Source organism: Symsagittifera roscoffensis, chromosome 6, assembly GCF_963678635.1.
Source record: "Symsagittifera roscoffensis chromosome 6, txSymRosc1.1, whole genome shotgun sequence".
NCBI lineage: Eukaryota > Metazoa > Xenacoelomorpha > Acoela > Convolutidae > Symsagittifera > Symsagittifera roscoffensis.
This window is the reverse complement of record NC_087067.1, coordinates 1,860,796-1,880,017: the sequence shown is the minus strand read 5'-3', so window position 1 is coordinate 1,880,017 and position 19,222 is coordinate 1,860,796. Positions and strand designations below refer to the sequence as shown.

The 19,222-nt window shown below is 35.5% G+C and overlaps 1 protein-coding gene across 1 annotated transcript in view; it reads right to left on the bottom strand.

Annotated features, from left to right (window-relative positions):
- Positions 1-19,222, bottom strand: part of LOC134848467 (nesprin-1-like) — a gene marked incomplete at its 5' end in the record, with an annotated part of 86,254 nt that overhangs the window by 26,847 nt on the left and 40,185 nt on the right. Inside the window, 12 exon segments of the mRNA XM_063865934.1 lie at positions 1,141-1,286; positions 1,764-1,907; positions 2,239-2,418; positions 2,963-3,289; positions 7,540-7,720; positions 10,955-11,094; positions 11,484-11,681; positions 11,991-12,107; positions 12,527-12,694; positions 15,691-15,858; positions 18,379-18,556; positions 18,633-19,105. Coding sequence (XP_063722004.1) covers positions 1,141-1,286; positions 1,764-1,907; positions 2,239-2,418; positions 2,963-3,289; positions 7,540-7,720; positions 10,955-11,094; positions 11,484-11,681; positions 11,991-12,107; positions 12,527-12,694; positions 15,691-15,858; positions 18,379-18,556; positions 18,633-19,105 — 2,420 coding nt within the window.

Below are 19,222 nucleotides of genomic sequence, written 5' to 3'. Positions count from 1 at the left end.
TGGGTCATAGGTAATGATTTTATTCTGCTATTATTACTGAAATTAAAAATAATTAACGTTTATTGACAGCAACTGCACTTTTGTTATCGGAATTAAAAATAAACAAGACTTCTCGTATCAGGGCGAAGCCCTGAATCTTGCGACTGCCTATTTAGGTTTATGGAGCAGGAATAACGATCCTTCCATTTTCAAAACAAATTGAAATTTTTTATGAAAATCATCCCCCCACACGCCATATAAAGTACAAAAGGATAGATTTCGCTGCTAGTAAAAAATGATTTATGGCAAATAAGCTTCGTTAAACCAATTTGGAACGATTTCTAAGACGAATTAAATCTCGCTTACGCGTTAATAGCGCGAAATATATCGCGCGTTAATTGTCCCAAATTGGCCAAAATTGCAATCTTTAAATCCTCATAACTTTACGAAAAATGATCACAGATGAAATTTGAGCTCAGGGCAACAATACCTTTTGAATGATGTAAAAAAAATTTCGTCAAAAATGGTTAGTTAAAAAGTCGAAGTTTGTCTGAAGAACAAAAAACCCACCCCGAGTACAAATATTCCGTTACTTTCGTATCGAAAGTCGGAACAATAAAAAATTAAGCTATAACCAATCAAATTTGAGCGCGCACAAGTTTTAAGACTTTATAACTAAAAATTCTCACGACCTGAATAAGTGTAATTTTCTTCGTACTGAACTTCACAAAAAGCGCGAACTCAAAATTTAAAATCGGCCAACTTGGAAAATTCTAAAAACTTAGCAGAAATTATCGTAGGGAAAATATCTTTTGATTATTGAACTCAGAAAGTAGAATTTCTTAAAAAGCTCCCTATTTCTAAAATTTTCTAAAAGCTCCCTATTTGGTCATATCTTACCATAGTCTTTTTAAACTGATGAAGTCTAAATTTTTTCTAGAGGCGCCTTGGGCGCCAGAATGTACTATCTTTGAGGGGGTAATAAGTGCCGAAAAAACGCGATTTTTGTCGAAACCTTCCAACAAATGCTCAAAACTGCATCATCTTCCAGAAACAGCCTGCAGCGCAGAAAATTTGGCAGTTATGATCATAGTAGTATACAAGCAGAGCTAAGAAAAACTCAAAATAACTGGCCTGAAACCACATTATAATGACTCTAACTTTTGATATTGTGTGTCGATTGACTGCATCTCTCTTCTGATCTGGTGTGAGAATCCGTTCTCTCCTAGTTTCTGACACAGCTTCGATCCTTCCATTTTCAATTGATCAATCGATTCTTTGTCTCTGCTAGATAGCTGAGTGAACTCCTGAAACGAGACAAGATTTGTCAAAACTTCCCCTTTTTACGAAAAAAAAACAATTAACTTTGACAAAACTGTTGTTCTCGCTTTACATCAATAGCCATCAGAATATTCGGCTCAAAAACTTCTGTTCACTCACCGTTGTTTTTTGGTCAAAAACGACCAAAATTTCTCGAAATTTTTTTTTATTTGGCACGTTCCTCCGCGAATTTGTCTGCGGTTCAAAAATTTGTCTGCGGCCCACAAGTTTTTTCCAGTGTTTTGGAGAGCTCGGAAAATCTATCTTGTCTTTCCAGAATATTTTTCGAATATTCCCCTACCCCTTGAGAAAATCTTGGATCCGCCCCTGATGATCATTAGATAAGGTCTTTCTTTGGTGGGTAAGTTTATGTAGAAAGGTCAATTATAATGATTAGAAGGTCAATTATAATGTAGACAAGCCTTGAATTTGTGTAAACAAAATTGCTTCAATTTCTAGCTCACCTCAGTTTTGCATATCTCTGCTCGTAAATCCTCGTCACCCAATGAGTGGAAAGGCGACTCAATCAGTTTATTTTTCATGCCCGCCATTTTCTCCTCAAAACCAGACATGGACGAATATAACAGCTTCCAATCCTCGGCACAACCCTGTAATTTAATTAGACAATAGTTTTCAAACGACAGAAAGGTCACTTCAAGTCGATCTTGTATCAAAACACTTTAAACCCCTCAGATATTAGATTTGAGTTTATTATAGAGCAATTTGAAATTTTCTCACGTCCGAATGCAATAATTTTTGTACAAAAAAATTAAGAACCCGTTTGCAATACCCCGTTAATCGCTATGGTAATCAATTTTCTAAAAGCTTCACAAGGTGGGAAAAAAAGCAATGCCCATTTTTGTATCTTGCTGGTTCAGTAAAACGAACGCATGCTAGCCAATCATTGAGCTCGTTAACAATAAATTGACTTCAACCTACCTCGTAAAACTGTATAGCGTTGTCGCAAGACGCGGTTGACTTGTCGCTCTCCTTCAAGACTGTGTTCAACTCGTTCTCGACTATGATTGACAGTTCCTTCAGACCCAGACGTTTTAGGCTCTCCACAAATTGCTCATTCTTCAACGCTTTCGTCTGATTCTCCATGCTGCGCTTGGACTCCTAGTGAACAAGCAAAAAGTTTTTTTTCCACAAAATTTTATACGGCAGTTTCTTACGAAGATCGACAACTCATTGCAAAAAAAAGTCTTAGGTAAAAGCAGATTTAGTGAAAAGTTAGGGATTTTTTATGGATGATTTTTGACCCTGACTTTGATAATTTTATGGATGTTAGGTATCTGCAGTTCAAATCAATAAGATTCACCAATTTCTTCACTAGATAAGTTTTAAACACTGCGCAAATTAGTGATCCATTGTCGACTATGATTAAATATGCAACGAGAACACCACTGAAATCATATAATTACGATGAGATCACAAGTTGCGTGGAAAAAATATCAGATATTTGAATAATTTTTGCAAAAAATCATGATAAAATTGTACTCATATTGGAAGCTGATGAAATAAAAAAAGATAATTTAATGTTCTTTTCAGTTTCATTTACGAAATATTTCATTGGAAATTCGGTTGATTTTGAAACATTCCAGTTAATACCAAGACATTTTATGTCACGTTTTCTGTTTCTTAGAAAATAATCAAAACATACCTTAAGATCTGCCAGAATCTTTTGCAACGAATCTTGACTCTTTAGGCTAGACGGACTTCGGCTTACTGTGCCTACAACATGTTCACACTTGGAAGCCTCTTGCCTCGTTCTATGATTCACTTGGTTGAATCTCTTCGTAATAGTCAGCCCTTCGCTCACTGATTTCGAGTAGCCTTCGACGCTCTTGGAAGCGGCTTCCAGGAACGATTCGACGCTTCTCAACTTCTGCTGATGTTTTGGAGGCACTTGTTTTCTGAATTTGTCCGACTGGCTCCGGGCTAATTTTTTGACCTTGTCTTTCTTTTCGCCGATATTCTTGGCTGTAACCTAAAATATTATTTAGAGAGAAAACTTATAGACGCGTGTTGCCTTTAAATTTCTCGGATTTTTTAAAGCAAATAGAGGATTAATGATGAAGGTATAAATAAATTTTAAAAGCTAATTTTTTTCTGATATTTTTTGATAGATAGGTGGATATAATGGGCGTATATTTTAACAAAGCAATTTATTAAAAATGTCAAACTTCAAAACTTAACGGAAAGCAAGTAGCACCAAAAATTCTGACCATATTCTTTTTTGGCAATGAAATTTAAATTGGAAGAAAAACTAATGAAAACAAAACGTTTTTCGAAACTTTTTCCCAAATTTTTATTTGTTTTTTTTCCTAACTTTTCGGTGGTTTTTTCAAGCTCGTGAAAGAGAAGTTACTTGCTTGTTAAACTACAAAAATATGCAAGAATAGCAAACATAATCCAAAAATCGTCGAAAAAAATAAAACAATTAGATCAGAAATTCAGTCTGAATTTAGTCTAAGAATAATTGAAAAATTTAGACACGTTTTTTTATATGACAAAATTTCTGTGACAAAATTTCATTTTTTTTATTCAAATCGCGGCCAACAAGGTTATAATATGATACGATACTTGACTCCTTAAAGCATTCTTTGAGGTATGAGAAAACAAAAAGAGAAAAACAAACTGGAGCAATCATTTATAAAAAAAAATGTTATAACCTTCCGTGAAATGACTGGAACAATCAGTTTATGAAAAAAATGTTAACCCATGAAAAAATTAGGGCATCGAAATCTTCCAAGGGCGGCTGAATTAGCTGAAAAAACTGCAAGAGAACAGCAACGAAAAGTAACATTGACAAAATATGTTTGAGTTTTTAACACAAAAATATCCTTAATTTCGTGAAGTGACTGGAACAATCGCTTCATGAAAAAAAATATTCCACAAAATACATTTTTTTGAATTTTAGTCTCAGGGCATTGATATCTTCCAACTGTAACAAAAATACAGTCGAAAAGAGTTAATCAGAAAATCAAAATTTAACTGGATAAAAAATAAAAACCGCACGGAGTACAATTATTGAGTCTCAAAAAGTTGAACCATAAAAAAACTTACGCTGGCTAAATTCAGAGCTAATAATCCAGCGCTTGCCTCCCAGGCTGAAGTCGAGAATGCGCTCATCTTAGAATGACATGAAAATTAGGACAAGCAGTCTGTTCTGTACAAATTTTGACCTCTCAGCTAAACTATCAATGTTACGCTTATTGCTAGCTTGTGTAGCGAATGAACAACTAAATTAACTAAGAACACTTCACACACTGAATGACAATTTACGATTAGACTAAGCTATCAGCATCAATTTTCAAGCCGATAGAGTTGATTTTCACTTGTCAAACGCAGTGACTTTTGAATCAAAAATTATAAATATGCAAACAAAATATGACACTTTACTGTAAAGTAACACGAGCATGCTAGATTAGGCAACGATTACAATCGACGTCAAAAAAAGTCTACCAAGATTCCAAAAATTCGGAAAAACAAGGATTAAACACAGAGGTAAAGCTGCGCTTCGAGACAAGCACAAACATTGCCATCAGAGAGTTGGGAAAGAGACAATAAACGCAAAAAAAACAGAAAAAAAACAGACTTGTTTTTTTGAAGATCTCAACTAAACAATTTCAAATTAAAAACAAGATTGCTCGTATCAGGGCGAAGCCCTGAAAGTTCCGACTGCCTTTTAAGGTTTATGGGGCAGTAACTTTTTTTTTTGAAATTTGAATTTTTTTTCATGAAAATCATCCCCCCACACGCCATATGAAGTACAAAAGGATAGATTTCGCTCCTTGTATCAAATTAATTATGGCAAATAAGCTTCTTTGAACCAATTTGGAACGATTTCTAAGACGGATTAACTCTCCGCTTACAAGTTAATAGCGCGAAATATATCGCGCGTTAATTGTCCCAAATTGGCCAAAATGCCAATCTTTAAACCCCCATAACTTTACGAAAAATGATCACAGGTGAAATATCTTTTCAAATTTAAGCTCAAGACAACAATACCTTTCGAATGATAAAAAAAATTTAGTCAAAAATGGCTAGTTAAAAAGTCATTATTTGTCTGAAGAAAAAAAAACCCACCCCGAGCACAAATATTCCGTTACTTTCGTATCGAAAGTCGAAAGAAGACTGCTCGTATCAGGGCGAAGCCCTGAATGTTCCGACTGCCTTTTAAGGTTTATGGAGCAGCAGTAATAACATAAAAAAATTAATTGAAATTAAATTAAATGTAAATTTTTTTTTCAAAATTTGAAATTTTTTAATGAAAATCATCCCCCCACACGCCATATAAAGTACAAAAAGATAGATTTCGTTCCTTGTAACATATCAATTACGGCAAATAAGCTTCGTTCAACCAATTTGGAACGATTTATAAGACGGATTAAATCTCCGCTTACGCGTTAATAGCGCGAATTATATCGCGCGTTAATTGTCCCAAATTGGTCAAAATGGCAATCTTTAAACCCTCATAACTTACCGAAAAATGATCACAGGTGAAATATCTTTTCAAATTTAAGCGCAAGACAACAATACCGTTCGAATGATATTAAAAAATTCCGTCAAAAATGGCTAGTTAAAAAGTCGAAATTTGTCTGAAGAAAAAAAAACCCACCCCGAGCACAAATATTCCGTTACTTTCGTATCGAAAGTCGGAACAATAAGATGAAATTAAAGCTCTTTGAATTTGTAGAACAATTAACTATTGACTTTTTCGGATAAATTAGTAGCTGACCTGCTACTAAAATAATGTTGAAAATTGTACTTGCAGGTCAGCCGCATCTATTTTCGTCTACATTAGTCTGAAAACCGAAAATAATCACACCTCTTTTTTTGATTGAGACTGCGACACCTTTTTGATCTTTAAAATCACTTAATCACAACCAAGAGGGCTTTACTATTATACTACATTTGAAACCCTATGAAATTTCTTTTGAGAGGGCCGTATTTGGACAAAAAAAACACCTTAGTTCCTTCCAGTTACTTTCAGTAACGGGACAATGAATTCTATTCTATGCACATGCCCTGGTCGCAACAATTAATTTTATGTGGATGCCCTGAATGTTCAATTCGTTTGTTTCTTTATTAATAATCTGAGTCCTTTATTATTAGTCTTAAGAACTATGACGCAGGGTTTGATTATTTTCCTCGACCCCATTTTGAATACCTCAAAAAACGCTCGTACGGGATAAAGCATGGTACCATATTGAAGCTTCTTTCGTAATTTTGATTCCAAAAAAATCAAAGAAGCTGTTTTAAAGAAGTGTCGAGAAAAACTGACCCACGCTTTTCCGATTTGCAGACCAGATATCACGTAACTGTTGTGACACTGACAATTCAATTTCGATAAAGCTTGCTTACTCACAAACACAATGACACTCAGTGTTATTCTACTGCAGTTTTTTACGCTATTTTGATTATAAACTCTCGTTTTGCAGTTTTACCTGACTTAATTGCCATTTAGTACAAAAAAATGAACAAGAAAATTAGAAAAGAAATTAACAATGCTCGAATTGTTTTGAGACAGAACAAACGCATTTTAACGTTTCTGGAATAAAAGTTTTTTTTATATACTTGAATTTCTCAATTCAAATTCAGAAGCGACTGCAAGCTGGCGAATAGAAAATAAGATAGAAATGATTTGAAAAAAACATTGACAAAAATGTTATATTTTTGTCTCGAATGATGTTAATTTCAGGAACACACACACCAGCATTAAGAAAGGGTTTAGATTTACTTTCCGAGCTTCCACTGAGCCGATAACACTTTAGACGACCGTTGAGCCAAAATTTACGAAAAAAAACGAAACAATTTTTGTCAAAACACGAAATGTTTACAGCTACCCCTCCTGCAACATAAACAAAAAACAAAACAAGGTTTTACAACCGTCAAACGACATTATGTGTAATGACCACGCCGATATAAAATACAGAAAAATGGATATATTTCATTGTCGCATAACAGTATTCTTGCAAGCACACTTGCATAACAGGCAGATGAAACAACTTTTGACATCTTTGAAATATTTCAAATATAATCTGGGATAATTATAGACGAAGAGAGCAAAAGGTGCGAGCTTAAGGGCATTCAGTTAAAAAATGTTTGATTCAATTTTGCAAAGCTGTTTACTTGAAGAACAGTATGCTCTTAGAGTTACCTTCTTTTAGTCGATTGAATAACATTGAAACTAGAATACTTGAGCTTCTGAAAATCACAAGATTTGAGACTCACTTGGGCTAAACTGACTGCATTTTCGATCTGTTTCTCACTGTCCAATTTCACAATATCAGGCAGACTTTTCTGCATGGATTCCAACTCAGCTTCAGTTTCACAGCACTCTTTAATGAAGTTCTCTCTCGCGTCTGTTTCTTGACACGCCAACCTGTACTTCGAACTGCTTTCTCCCGAAGCCCTGTAGACATATTGTAACAAGTCATAACTTTTATGATTGAAGTAACACACAACTTCAAAAAAAAGGATCATAAGTACTTTTTTTATTCTGCTGGCAATTTTTGTTCTGACCATTGAAAATGGGAAGAACTTTGTATTCGGGTGTGTTTTAGTTTTTTCTTTTTGTTTCCACGCAAAATCAGGTACCACAAATAATCATCGGACTGGGTTGAGTGATATATTATATTTAAGCACTTTCAGTCGTAGAAAAAAATTCAAAAAAGTTATCGCGGTGTCAAGAAAACTAGGTTTGAAATTTTTGATTTTTCGTCTATATTCGAGCGAGTAAATCGAGCGAGTAAAGCGAGCGAGCACGCTTATTTATGCTTAATTTAGGCCGTTTACAATAGCTTATTTATGCTTAATTGTAATATTACTCGAGTAAAATTAGTTTTTCGAGATGTTTCATGCCATTTTGGGAATCAAAAATTCAAAAAATTTAAAAACTTTGAATTTTTTTCTTTTAATGATTGTTTTTGTTTCTCTAGTAATTTTTTTCCTCAAAAACTACTGTATTTTTTGTCTAAATTACTATAACGTTCGAATATGCCTAAATTATAGTTTTACGTCCGATCCTTTTATCACACCACGCAGAAAAATTACACTAATTCGAAAAAAAAACTTTTTCTTGTTATTTAAAGTCTATGGTCGGAACATTCCGTGCTACTTGCACAGTAACTGGCTATCCTTGTTTTATTTTAGAATTTGAAAATTAAACTTTAAGGTAATAATAAATTGGACAAAAATCTTCAAACTAGGCAAAAAACAGTTTGAAAATGTATTTTTGAGTTTTTTCCAATACAGCTTCAGAAAAAAGATATCAACTGTGCAGCTTCAGAAAAATATATCATCTCCTAAGCCTTCAATTTCAAACAGTTATCGTGATTATCATTTTTATAAAAAAAAAAAACAGCCCGCCTATAAAAATTTAGATCAATAAGTTGTTTTCCTGAAAACAAATCCTAAAATAACCAAAAAAAAAACAATTTTCATTCATCAACACCAATTTAATTTTGAACTAATATCAAAAAATGCACAGTAAATTACAGCTACTGTGACTTTTTCATCCACTGCACAGCATTATATTGGTCTGAAAAGAACAAAACAGAACTCACCGATTGCTTGAGTACGGTCGCGAACTTTTGAAATTTTCACCAAGCGACCTGCTAGTTATATTTCTGCTGAACCTGGATTGCCAAAGGTTATTCGTTTAAACTAATTTTACTGTTTGAAATCATACAAAATAAGTCAGGAGCGATTAAAACCATTTGAACAATTTTTAACAGAGGCGAAGCTGTGCTTCGCAAACATTTGCGAGAACACGACCAAAAAGCAGCTCTCTCAAGTGACATAAGAAAAAAGTAGAAATAAGCCTCGAATTTGCAAAAACACGAGGCTTAGCGAAAATTCGATTTAGCAAAAATCTGCGAATTATAAATTTGAGCCTCATGCACTAACCATTCAGCCACGGATGCTTAAAATCCCCAAAAGTACCCACCAATAACGCAGCTACATATGCTAAAAAATTGGCAATTCGATGCAGCAAAAATAGCATCACAAACAAAAAGATACAACATTTTGCATGTAAAAAATCGCATATCATAAGGCCACATTAAGTACAACATATGCATTTCGAAAAACTGCGAGAGTTTGAGATATTGAGTTAGGAAATTTCCGAAATCGAGATTTTATTATTGTTATGTTGTCTGAAACAAATAGCTTTCTTCGGTTCACTTGATGAATTAAAAAATGCATCAACTGTGTGAATGTATAAGTATTCGAATGTCAAAGCACATGTTATCAATAAGCGATATACATTTGTCCGAACAATATAAGCGAATTAGGTTGGAAAAAAAAGAAAGTTCGTACTATAACACATTGCTTCGCAAGTGTAATTATATGTCGATAGGTGTATTAACAAGCTCAATCTATTTTTGCATTTTAATAACTTTGTCAATACAAAATCGTGCAATTTGAAACATGTTTCATGAAAACAAGATTAATCGGTTGCTGTGCAAGTAGCACAAAATGTTCCGAACAAATTTATATTTCAAAAAAGTAACAAAATACTTTTGGTAACGAGTCACTGAATTAGATGAGACACTGCGAGAATGAAAAATAATAAAAACTAAAAAAAATCAATTTGAAGAAGAATTAAATTGATGAGATTACCCTCTCGTCTATTTTAGTCTGATCATTTGGTCAAACTTAGTCTAAATCGGCCTGAAAAACGAAAGCATGCAACCCAGCTTTCTCAATACTGAGAAAACTTTTTCAAATTTAGAATCCGAATTACGGCCAAAAAGCCTTTACTTTGATACCACACTCGATACCTACGAGCTTTCTTTGAGGCAGTCAAAATGGCTCCAAAAACCAGCCCGAATCCAAAGGTCCTTTCCACTCTTCGAGTGGTCAGAACAAAAAACTAGAATACAACCGTTGAAATTATTTTGAAAGCCCTCTTTGCCTTTATGTTGCGTGAAATTCCATTCTTAATAGATTTCAGCAAGAAATATTAACACAATACGCATCTAAAGCCAAAACAAATTCAATTCATTTGATTCAGTCGATAAACTAAAAAGTAGCCGCAGAAGATCGAATTCATACATGAAAAAATTACAAAATGAATGTTAAAATTTTGCTAGAAAAGACACGCGAGAAGTCTACCTTTTTGAACCATTTTAAAATGAAAGTTAGGATCCGAACTTATCGAAATTTGTGACTAAATTTTGTCTTATTCACATTTGGCTCAAATTAGTCAAATTCGAGAACAGCGCGTTCAAAAATTCTTTAATTTTTGTACCGACCACAAAGTGGGAAATAACTATGGCGTAGCTTGTGTATTTTCCTCCCAATTTCGTCGGTTACCTCAAAGAAAGCTCGTACAGATCAGGTGTGCTATCATAATAAAGCACTGTTTCCTATAAGTCGTGATTTGGATGCAAAAAAAATCAAAAAGGTTGCTTCAGTTTCGTTCAGGCTAACAGACTCATTTACGAAACATTACTCATTGAACTCTCGGTTTAATTTTTCGGCAATTTTAATATACATTTAGCTTCTTATTTCTTTGCTTCAATCGTTGTGGTCGAAATTTCTAAGCTACTGACAGCAATGAGCTATCCTCGTTGTTCGTTTTGTCACGGAAATTGTGCACATCACAACATTGAATGACATGAACGAGTTGAAATTAACTTACTTTTCGAATGCTTCCAATTGGCTCTTCAGTTTGCCGATTGCATCGTCGGCCGCCTGGCCATGGTTCGTACACAGACTATCCAAAAGCGCCGACAGTTCAGATTTTGCTTCGGCTTTATCGGCAACTGCAGACATCAAGACCTAGAAGCGAGAGATAGTGTTAGGAAACAATGTTCAAAAAAACAAAAAAATATTTGTTCAAAAGACCTATTTCTTTTCGAACCCTTCCGCTTTCATAATTTTGAAGCACCAAATTATTTTGCCCCATTATAACAGCTTAATTTTTTTGACATACATTTGTCTTTTCAAATATTAATCTTCATCAAAACTTCTCAAAATAGCAGTAAAATTAAAATGTTCATTTTTTTCATTGCAGCTCGCAACACGATTGGTGCCTCATCTCGCGGTCAATTGTGGAGACAAAACTTGCGTTGGAAAACACAATGGAATCCAACAGTTCTCCACGCCTTCGGCGCCTTGAATCAAAAAGAAGATGGTAAGATATACAAAACAATCTTCAAATCAAATACCTCAACAGAAGTCTGAAACTCCTGCAACTTCTCTGATGTCAATCCGAACACGTTCTCGTCCCCCATCAAACCCGACGACTCATCCACGACAGCAGACAATTCCTGGGCCAGAGTGGCCGCCCGTTGCCAGTTGTCCAAACTGTTGTTCAGTTGTGTCTGCCGCTCCTGGAGCTTCTCAAGAAGGCGGTCGGAGGTGGTCTACAAAAATGAGAACGATGCTGGGATCAAAGCAGAGCGCTGAGTGTCCCGATTGTTCTGAGTTCTACTACCGTTCTACTGATATTTTAAAACAGTTTTGATAAATAACGTTAAATAACTGTTAGGTAAACAGTTTTTTGGCAAAAATGAAACTAATTCTGGGCCTTTATATCTAACTATAACTATGTTTTAACAACAGTCTTGATTGGGAGGAAATATTAAAAATGGACTATGCTTAGACAGGACTGATAGCTTTTGAAAGATCCTCTGTGAATCTCAGAAACAACAATGACAGAAAAAAAAACTTACATGGAGTGCCTTGGTATTGGACATGACGGGTATTCTGTTCTTCTGCGAAGGCGCATTCGCCATACCTTCTATGCTCTTCAGAGAACACTTGCATTCGGACACGCGTTTCAAGTTTTCCTGAAAAAGTTTGAAAAATTCATTTTGATTACAGAAAAAAAATATGTCAAAATTTTTGTACCAACAAAAAAAAATATCTTAATTTATGGAAACGACAAAATGCTCTATACAGAGAGACAAAAAACTGTATTAACTATGTAGTAAGATAAAAGTAACAAATAGAGTAAGACATAATATTTTCGCAACGGTAGTCGGACAACAAAAAGACAAGTCATTTTTGGTTTTTTCAGCACCTGGATAGATTAGCAAAACTTCGACAAATATTTCAACCATTTTAAGAGATTTGACGAAATGGTTGGCAAAATTTTGAGAAACTTTTCAACCATTCTAAGAGATACATTTACTAAAAAAACTGAGTAAATGTCTTTTTTTAAAGGTCAATCAAATTAAATTAAAAAATGTTTTGAGTATCTGCGTACTTTGTTCCTGTCACAAGCAGCCAGTGTAGACGTCTGGTCTGCAATTTTGACCAAGTAGTCTTCATCATTGGCCAGCTCCTGTTGACATTCACTCAATGTATTGGTCACATTCTGAATAGTCTCCGAACAAACCAACTCGAGATCCTTCACTTCTTGGGCTGCGAACTCCTGCAAAATTATCATATTATTGCTTATTTTCAGTATTTATTGCTTATTTTCAGTATATTTTGATTTATGACCAAAATTATTAATTCAATCGCAGATGCGAGCAAAATTCCTGATATGAAAACTGCTTTTTTGGCAAATAATTTGCATTGTCATTACTTTCGACAGTTTTGACAAATAGGATCTCTTTAACTGTCCCCCTTTTGCTAGGGGGGATTCGTTACTTGCTACAAAATTCGCATATCTAAAATCAACTCTCCGCTTAGACTAGATGAAAACTTATTGAGTAGCGATGAAATAACTGTCATTAACACTGAAATTGTTGCCATTACTAAAAATACACGGGATTCAAAAATTAATACAGTACTTTCTATACCTTCGAAATTCGCAGGCGAGCTTTTTCCGACCGTTAACCCAAATCAACAAGTTATATCTATCATTCCCGGGATTGCAAGGTAATCAAGAAATCCCAAGCGTTACCAGAATTATTTAATCTAGAATTTATTGCCTCAAACATACCGGCGGATGTGAACTTAGTACGAGTAAAAGAAGCGTTGGAGAAGAGGATTAAATTGAAAGAAGAACTCCTGAAGATTGGGAAGTACTGGGCCCAATACGCAAACGATTTGTCATTGCGGGACGATTGTGTGTGGCTAGATGGACGGCTAGTCATTCCTTTGCCATTACAAGTCCCAATTGAGTCGCGGATACATTATTACCATCACGGTAAAAGGAACATTTATGAAGCAGCGCGTGACGTCTGTTATCCCTACATGTACCGCAGTTTGGCAGCAAAGGCCACGTACTGTCAGCAATGCACGGAAGCGGGTAAGAATCTAAAATCGTTATTACCCAAGGGAGACATGGGGAAGGTCCCTGAACCAAGGGAATCCAATGAATGTATACAATTGGATTTCTGGGGGCCAATAAACTACTTGAACGAGAGTAAGAAATATGTCTTGGTTGCTACGGACCGGTTCTCAAGGTGGCCATCAGCAATGGTTACTACCACTAACACGTCAGATAAAGTCTTAAAATTTCTCGATAAATACATAACTCAACATGGAGTACCCCGGAAAATACACGTTGATCAGGGATCATGTTTTACATCTAATACGTTTAAAAGCTTCTGTAACAGCGAAGGCATCGAGCTAATAAACTCACCAGTGAACGACCATCGATGCACGGGGTCCGTTGAACGGACAATAGGGAGTTTGAAGAATTTTGTCCTAACCTATGAGACTGACAAAGAGCATAAGTCTCTAGAATCGATGGTCGATAAAGCGCTAGGCGCGCTACGATTTTCCAAAAATGCAACTACTAAATTAACACCTTTTGAAGCCCACCACGGCCGGGAGGCTAACACCGTTTTACGCAATCTTACGAAAAAACCAAGTTTGAAAAATTTGAATTGAAAGAACGTCTTAAAACAAAAATGTTTGTGTTTAGACGAAAATTATCCTGAGTTGAGTAAAATTGCATTCCCTCAGCAGTCGAATTGGGAGGAAAGGTCCGGTCTGACATACGCTCCAGCTTTAAGAAGGGCCCCTATCATGCTTGATAGCGATCAGCAAATGGACACGTGTCCAGGGGAGGGATCGGGAGTTGCCCCGAAAATCCAAGGGAGTAAAGGCACTGGCCCTAACGTCCAAGGGAGTGGAGGCGCACGCGACCTGTACCAGCGTACAACCAGGAAGACCCTAAATCGGTACAAACTCTTAAAATCTAATGTTATCTCTGAATCCAAACATACTATCAAGCTAAAAAACGGATCTGTTCTTAGTAAAAGTGCAGTGGCAGAAAAGCAAAAACCCATACTTCCCAAGAAACGGAAGCCGGCTACGCTCAAGGAGATGTTATCGAGCGCAAAGAAAGGGGTAGTCGAAAGCCCGAAATCAAAAAGGCCAAAGGCTATGAAAAAAGTGTCGGTAGCCACCTTCCAGTCTGACAGTTCGGATATTGAAGATTTCCAGCCACTAAATATTATCCCTACACGATTGCCAATAGAAGTGTTAGCGAGACATGAAGCGATTGCGGCGGGACAAGGCCCAAGCGGCAGTACAGCAGTAGCAGAACATGGAACGGGAGCAAGAGCAAAATCTAGAGGGACGAAAGCGAGGCGAGGGAAAGGGGGACAACAACAAGGAAAGGGGAGCCAAGACCGACCGGCGTTAGCGGCGAGAGAATGCCTTATGAATAGTAGCCAAGAAGAAGACGTCGAATCTGGCAGTCAAAGTGAAAGCTCGGGGACCAGAAGGAGTACCAGAAGAAAAAAGCCAGTAGATAAAATGGGAGGAGTCATGATCGAAAATATCCAAGGGGCGGAACAAAAAGGAAAACATCCAGGGGGAGAAGGAAAGTGAACCTTATTTAAAACTCGTTACCCAGGGAGAGGGATGGCCATAAGCCTAAAACTCAAGTTTGTTGTATTGTGTTAGTTGAGGCGGCAGGTTGAATATTATTAATTATTATATTAAATTTAAATTACTATGTATTTAAATTTTACATCCATACGGAAATGTCAGGGGCTACAATGTTCAGTTGTCATTCATCCTAGTTGCTATTTCTTTATCTACTTATCTCTGAGAGTTCTCACACTATAATTAAGTGTGAGTTTGGTACCTGCCTGTCAATTAGCCTAGAACTGTCTAGCTGTTATGCGTTGACCTCTAGTTCACTCTCTTATTTATGCGAACTAGAATACAGTCAATTCAGTATTTAACAGCCATCGTTTTATCATTCCTTGTTACTTAACCGTTGATTTTGTTCATTATAGGGGTGGCAATTCGTTTTCAGATATCAAATGGGGGATATTTAAAGAGATCCGACAAATTGTTCAAAAAAATTAAGCTCCGCAATCCAAACGCGTTTAGCCAGACTGAACTAATCACTTGAGTTACCTAACTAACGACACTGAGTTTTAACCAGATTCGTTGACATAAAGAATACATATAACGTAACTTGAAATGGACGAATGATAATTCGAATTTCGCTCTGACCTTTTCTTTCAAGACAAGAGTGAGCTTGTTTGACTTCTCTTTCGCCTCGTCCCATTTGTGGACGAGGGTGATGGGGAGAGTGGATGATTTGCGGTGGTAATCTGACTGAATCTCTGACAACAGGCCATCCAATCGACTCATTTCACTCTCACACGTCGCTTTCAAACTCTAAAACAGTTTGTGATGTTTTCATTTTACATAAAAGAAGTGCGAACTTGTTTAATAAACTTTCAAAATTAGATTTCACTTTTAAGATAATGCAAGGGGCCCATGCTGATATTTTAGTCGCGAGAATTATAACAAAAAAACTCCAAGTATGAACAACTCGAAAAAATTCAATTGTTCACAAACATAGATTTGCAAGCTAGCGAATAGTAGAAAATATCACGCAAGCCACTGAGTCGAAAGATTATTTGAAAAAAAATGTCGAAAGGCTACACATACAAAACCTTCTCTCGAATGATGTTCAATTTAAAAAAATGTCACAGAAAACCAACGACAGCTCTAAAAGGCATTCAAAATCATTTAACAAGCAGCAAATAAGCTGAAAATTCATGGGTAGACACCCGTTGAACCAAAAACAAAATCGTTCCCATAAAAAACTTGAAGTTTATTTTAAAGATTTTCAATCCACCCTTCCTGAAACACAAAAGGATGAAAATCTATTTTTCCCTTCAAACGACAAACTATTAAAAAACTAAGCCAATATAAAATATGCCGAAACCATTTGTCCAAAAACTGCTTATAAAACAAACACAAAAAATCAGATCTAAATTTTCTGATTACAGAATGACTTTCAACTACAATTAAAATTGCGTAAATCAGAAGGAAAGAAAGTCCATGCTTAATTTTGAAAATGAGCTGGCAAAATAAGCACACAAACGAGAATCCGACTATTCAAGTTTTCCTAAAAAACATCCATTTTACATGCATATCGAAATAAACAATAGAAACAACTATAGAAAAAAATATCTAAAAAATAAGAGAAAATTTGGTTATTTGTTACAATAGTTGGTCTTTTGAGAAATATTTGAGTATCCCTGTATTAAATTTGAAAAATCTTTTGCAAAAAAAAAAATAATTGTTCTATTATCAAACACTTGTACATGTTACTAAGATAGTTTTTGTATATACATTACTCTTCCAGATAAAATTTTATTCAAAAAATCAAATTTTACAATTCTTTTGCCAGAAAAATTATCTTGGAAATAAATTGTAAATACTGTACTGTTTGAAGCATTGCAAAGAGCGATCCAGCTATTTAACTCGAATCTGTCACCTATTGTAATATATCACCGAAAATTTTTTCAACTAAAAAAATGTATTTGTTTTTATTTTAGTTAGTGAGAGGGGACTAAAATGGTTATTTTGGTCATGGATGTAAAAATTAGTTAATTATAGCTAACATCATGACAAAATCCTAGAAGAATTAGATGCGAATGCAGTTTGAAATTTCATTCTACAAAATGTGTCTGGAAAAAATGCTGAAAAAATAAAATAGGGGGTAAGGTGGGTCGGAACGATAACTATAAAAAAAACTAGGCAACAGTTGCTAATTGCAATATTTAAACACAGAGGCAAAGCTGAGCTTCACATCACTTGCGATAAAAAATAAGACAAAAAATTCGAAAATGTCGAAAAAATAGATCTATCAAAATGATTCAGGTCAGGCTAATTTTGAAACAAGAACATTCCGAGACACTAAATTTGGAAATTAAAATCAGAAGAAAATGTACCCAGCGGTAACAAAGCCAAAAAGTTGTCAGAAACCCTTTAAATCGATTAAAAAAATCAACAAGACTTAAGACTTATGAAAAGTTATTAAATCCTTTTCGCCCTCAAAACACACAAATACTCAAAAATCTTTATTTGATCGTACTCAAACAATATGAGGCCACTACGCCGATATAATATAGACCGAAACCTATTAAGCCCAAAAAAGGAAAACGAAAAACATTCAAAAAACTAAGACTAAGAAGTAATTAAGTCCCAGTCGCCCTCAAAACACAGACACTAACACTTAAGATTTTTTCGCTCGTCGAAAGACGCAATATGAGGCCAATGAGTCAATATATTATAGGCCGAAACCTATCAAGCTGAAAAAGAGAAAAAAAAGCCGATAAAAATTATGCCATGAAAAACGTGAACTACGATTTCTATTCAGATTTATAGCGTTTTGGGTGATCCAATCCAGAGGTGAGCATAAAAATACGTTTCCGAAAATTTTTCAAGCGAAAAAAGAACAGAAAAAAAAATACGAAGTCAAGGCTAGTAAATTTCAAACAGCAGAGGCAAATCAAAGCACTATAATGTTAAAAAAAAACAATTCTATGGCAACTAAGTCGACAAAACATAAGCAGACAATAGTAAGCCAACATTTTTTAACGGACTATTTCCCGTTGAAAAAAAAACAGGTCTTGTCAGATTCGAACACAGAGCGTTCGCCGTCCCAGGAGCATTCGTTACCTCCAGACAAAGTGTACCGGAGAGGAAAAAAATTAAATTCATTATGAAGTGAACCTAAATTTACAATTTCTAATTTTCACCTTTCAGTGAACAAAGTTATTGACGGGAAAAAAATTATTTTACCCGATTGCAATACCCTTGCTTATCGCAAGGGTAAAGAGATGATTTTCATTAGAGCACTGATGCGAGTTTTGATTCTGGTTTGCAAAGGAAGAAAAATACCTGGATTTTCTCTAGAGCGTTCGATGCCGGCGACGACGAACTGTTGTCCAACTCAGCCAAGACTCGCTCGGAAGAAGCAATTAGCTCTAAAAATGCGTCCAAACTGTCAGTTGAAGACTTTCTCTTCTCCTTTTCTTGCTCAAAATCTGCCAGTTTCTCACTCAAATTTTCCTTGCATCTAAAAATTAAACGAATTTTTTTCCACTTTTTTTCCTGAAAAATTGTCTTTAAAAAATAGCACATTGGCGGCTTACTGTTTCAGATTATCATCAATTTCTGCCACACATTTAAAAACGTCGCATTTCGGGACCTTTTTTGACCACTTATTCTGCGATTCTTTCACAAATTCTTCTAGCTGCTGCGTTTGCTTCTCGGCAGCTGTCATCTCCTCCGATAATGTGGTAAGTCGTGTCGATTGCGTAATAATCTCAGCGTCATCGCAAAATGCCGCGGGTTTTGAAACCGACTTAGATTGTATTGCACGGATATTAGCATGTATTGCATCTTCTTGTTTCAAATAACTATGAACAAAACTCGTAAGCCAGTCAAAATCTGCAGACGAAGCTTCGAGTATCTTTGTTACGTCATCGAGACGTTCCAAGCGCGATTTTGATTGGTCGCTGATCAAAGCTTTTGAGGGTTCATTGCATGATTGCATCAACTCGTTGGCGGATTCTTCAAGGTCAGTTGACAGTTTTTTGCAACGTGTCAGCTCATCGTTGAGAATCTAAAAAGTTAAAACGTTGAAGTAAATTCCGTTGAAATGCGTACACTTGTTGTCGCTAAATTATATCTGTCTTTATCAAAAAATCTACTTCGTTTCAACGAGAGTCTGGAGAATGGC